Here is a 4,414-nt window from a genome sequence, read left to right as displayed (position 1 = left end):
GCCTAAGTATACACCCAGTGAAATGCTAACACATCTCAGAGATTTTTTAATAAATTATTACACCTTTTATTTTTTAACTCTTCTAAAGTAATTTCTAACACAAATGCTAACACATCTCAGAGGTTTTTAAATAAATTATTACATCTTTTATTTTTTAACTCTTCTAAAGTAATTTCTAACGCTGAAAATAATTTTGAGGGCACAATATAAAACGTCAAACTCTCACAAAGGTCTATGAGAACTCACCTTTCTCCATAGCAAATCATTGAATGCTTGGGCTCTGACCAGCCTTTACAGTCCAGATGAATGCAAAGGCAAGTCAGTACCCCAAGGAAAGAATTCATATCATGTCCATAATTAAGAAGGAGAGTGAGGAAGGAAAAGATGCTCCTATTTATGGTGCCTCTGTATACGCTAAGGACTGTACAAGGTACACAGAGTATCTTTTCTCACTGAATCTTCTAAATAACCTGCAAGTTAGGTATGAATATTCCTACAGATGAGAAAATTGAGACTCAGCCAAGTTAAGTAACTTGCCCAAGATCAAAGACCTAGACATGACAGGTAGAAGGAATCACACAATGGCCATGGGATATGCCCTGGACCTGTAGTCAGTGCAGTGTAGTAGTTAAGCACTTAGGGTTGAGACCTAAACACTATAGATTCAAATCCTGACTATTCTGTTTCTTAGTGTGTAACTTTGGGTAAATTATTTAAAGTCTCTGAACCCAATCTTTTCCATTTCTGAAATGAGGATATAAATCATACCCTGCTCCTGTTTTTGTTGGTTTGTTTTTCTTTTTTAGAAACAGACTTACTCTGTCGCCCAGGCTGGAATGCAGTGGCACAATCATAGCTGACTGCAGCTTCAAACTCCTGAGCTCAAGCACTCCTCCCACTTCAGCCCCCCTGATTCGTTGGAACTACAGGTGCACACCACCATGCCCAGCTAATTTTTCAAATTTTTGTAGAGACAGGATCTCACTATGTTGGCCAGGCTGGTCTCAAATTCCTGGGCTCAAGTGATCCTCCTGCTTCAGCCTCCCAAAGTGCTGGAAATACAGGTGTGAGCCACTATGCCCCACCCAATTCCTGTGTTTGTAAGGTAATTATGTGAAAAAACACACATAAAGAATTTAACATGGCAGCTGGCACATAGAAGGCGACCAATAAATGTTAGCTGTCCATAAACCATGGCACAGTTGCAATGATACATAAGACATCGCCTGAGGAACATACAAATGTTACAGTCCTTTGAAGGGGATCAGGATATGCCACACAAGAATATGCTACTTTGGCATAAGGACTGTTTTGAATTGAAGGCAACTGAGAGTTAAGAGATGCAGGGAGAGGTTTCTGCCCTTCTCTTATCTGCCTAAAAGCAGGGCATAAGTTTCCCTTTGTGGAGTTATCTCCACTCTACCGTACCAGGGAGAGAAGAGTAACTTTTATCACTGAAGACGATGAAGCAGCACTGAGATAAGTCTGCATACACAAATCTTACTAAAATATCCCTTATCTTCCATTGGTTTCCCTATATATTTCCTAGTCACTTTCTCACAATTTATTATCCCTTGAAGCCCAAACTCCCTTTTCTTTATTAAAACAGTATGTAAGTCCCTGAGTCTAACCACTACTTTTAGTTTCACTTCTTTTCTGTGAACTCTTGTATACAAAAATATTAATAAAAATTGGGGGCCGGGCAGTGGCTCACACCTGTAATCCTAGCACTTTGGGAGGCCGAGGCCGGTGGATCACTTGAGGTCAGGAGTTGGAGACCAGCCTGGCCAACATAGTGAAACTTTGTCTATACTAAAAATACAAAAATTAGCCGGACATGGTGGCACACACCAGTGATCCCAGCTACTTGGGAGGCTGAGGCAGGACAATCACTTAAACCCAGGAGGTGGAGGTTGCAGTGAGCTGAGATTGTGCCACTACACTCCAGCCTAGGTGACAGAGCAAGACTCCATCTCAAAAAAGAAAAAAAAAGAAAAATTGGGTGCCTTTTCTCTTTTAATCTGTCTTCTGTTCATTTAATTTGCAGGTTCCCAAAGACTACGCATAAGAGGGTAGAGGAAAAATTTTTCCTCCTTCAGACTCTCCATTGAGAAATTTGGATTGAGGATGGACAAAGGAGGGCGGAGTTTGGTCGAAAAAGTGTAGATGTACGATTGTTATGTGTCCATAAAGATAAAGAAGTAAAAATTTAAAAAAAGAAAAAAATACAGTCAGGATTTTGACACCTTGACTTCTTTTTCTTTGATCTAAGTGAAATAGACAAATAAGTCTGCCAGTGTGGACAAGCCATTCAGCATAAAGAGCAAAGGGCTGGAAATAAAGCCACTACTAAGCTCTGAGAGAGTTGGCCAATTAGGTCAAATAACCAGAGACAGCCCCTTATGGCACTATGAATTAGGCACTGTTTACAGTATAATTAGGACCAAGAAATTTGAGAAAAAAATATAAAAACAATATCTTACAAAACCCGGAGAATGAAAAACTTCAAAATAAACCCCAGTGCATTAAAAATCAACAGCTATAATTCCTATTCAAAAAATTACTTCCTAATCACACTCAGATCCAAAAAGTGTTTCTTACCTTTTGATAATGCCAGGGAGTGGTAGTGTCCACAGGAAACTTGTATTATTTTTATACCATTCAGAGTCATTATTTTCCTATAATACAAATAATACGAAGTTGATTAATCTTATTTAGAGTGAGTTGTCCAGTGGACTACAGATATTCAAAAGTATCTCAAATAATACATCTGGTCCAGGAAAACCATTTTATTTTCTTGTATTTCTGTAGTACCTTTATTCCAAGGCCCTCAAACTGTTTTTAACATGACATCAACATGTACAAAGGTATAGGACAGAATCCAAAACAGTATATAATGCAAAAGCCATTGTTACTGGACTTTAATGCAATATCTAATATACTAATTTTATTCTACGCTTACTAGCCTAAGAGAAAAATAATTTTTTTCTACATATATAGTATAGGGCTTTAGAATTTATAGAATACCAACATCTTCATCATCTAATTTAAGCCCTAATTTAATAAAGAAATCATTAGGTTAAATCATACAAAATTGCCACCATTTTTGTGGATCAAAACCAGATAACTATCAGCAATTTCCTTTTTCTTTTCACAGATGGAGTCTCGCTCTGTCGCCCAGCCTGGGGGGCAGTGGTGCGATCTTGGCTCACTATAACCTCCACCTCCTGAGTTCAAGTAATTCTACTGCCTCAGCCTCCCAAGTAGCTGTGATTACAGGCATGCAACACAACATCTGGGTATTTTTTTTTTGTATTTTTAGTATACATGAGGTTTCACCATGTTGGCCAGGCTGGTCTTGAAATCCTGATCTCAGGTGATCTGCCCGCCTCGGCCTCCCAAAGTGCTGGGATTACAGGCGTGAGCCACTGCGCCTGGCCACTATCTGCAATTTCATAAGGTGAATCTAATGGAACTTAAAGAAGTCAAATAGGTATCATGTTGTAGAACCAGACTCAAATTCTGGTCTTTTCATTCCAAGTTCAATGCTCATTCCCCCAAGTCACATTGATCTCTTCTAGAATTTAATGACCAGAAGAGGTAACAAGAGGTCACTTCCTAATATTAAAAAGCATGCATTTGAAAATTCCCTAAGTATGTAATTCATAAACACACAATCCAGAGCCAACTACTTGTCATATCTGTCCTGGGAAGCTGTTTGTGAGGAAATGTGACATTTCGCTCCACTTTACTAAGTAAAATGCTAGGGCCCAGTGGTTCATAACACATCACAAGGTTATGTTGGGAAAAAAACTTTTCCTTTTCCACCTTTGGTCCAATATTTGGGGGCTTGCAAATTAACTGACAATAGATTAACATGAGAAAAGACAAAGGTTATTTACAAGTGTGCTTGCTATTGCAGAATATCCCAAAGTAAAGTTTTATATCTGTCAACTTAATAAAAGGCGGGGCTTTGGGACTTCAGTGAGAAAGTATAGAAGGTTCTATTAGGCTTTTTGATGGTAATGGTAATGGGTGGTCTATCTTAATGACAACTGAATTCCCAGGAAACTCTCACTCAAGGAAGCCACTGGGAACTGTATTTTCAGGAGGCTCTGTTTTAGTGTGATAAAGGAAGTTCAGGTAAGATTTATACCTGTATCTTTTGCAGCTCAAATGTTTCTACTTTACAGTAGTCTTTATACCCACTCTGGAGGTCTAAGTGGGCCCCCATAGATATTCCAATAGATAAGATTAAGATCAAAGGGTCACATCTCACTTCACTCTGCTCTAATTAAATAATAATTGGTGTTGTGGGTTTTTTCCTGCCTTCATCCTTCAGGTTAGGAACTGTGTTTGTCATAGTCTTTTTTTTTTTTTTAGACTGAGTCTCCCTCCATTGCCCAGGCTGGAG

At 38.7% G+C, this 4,414-nt stretch overlaps 1 protein-coding gene across 1 annotated transcript in view; it reads right to left on the bottom strand.

Annotated features, from left to right (window-relative positions):
- HERC6 (HECT and RLD domain containing E3 ubiquitin protein ligase family member 6) overlaps nt 1–4,414 on the bottom strand; it is a gene marked incomplete at its 5' end in the record, with an annotated part of 84,727 nt that overhangs the window by 78,923 nt on the left and 1,390 nt on the right. The window contains one exon of the mRNA XM_011933031.1: nt 2,602–2,678. Coding sequence (XP_011788421.1) covers nt 2,602–2,678 — 77 coding nt within the window. The remainder of the gene's footprint in view (nt 1–2,601; nt 2,679–4,414) is intronic.

Source organism: Colobus angolensis, unplaced genomic scaffold (genome assembly GCF_000951035.1).
Source record: "Colobus angolensis palliatus isolate OR3802 unplaced genomic scaffold, Cang.pa_1.0 Scaffold123, whole genome shotgun sequence".
In the NCBI taxonomy this organism is placed as follows: domain Eukaryota; kingdom Metazoa; phylum Chordata; class Mammalia; order Primates; family Cercopithecidae; genus Colobus; species Colobus angolensis.
The sequence above is the reverse complement of the archived record's forward strand: the minus strand, read 5'-3'. Positions and strand labels throughout refer to the sequence as shown.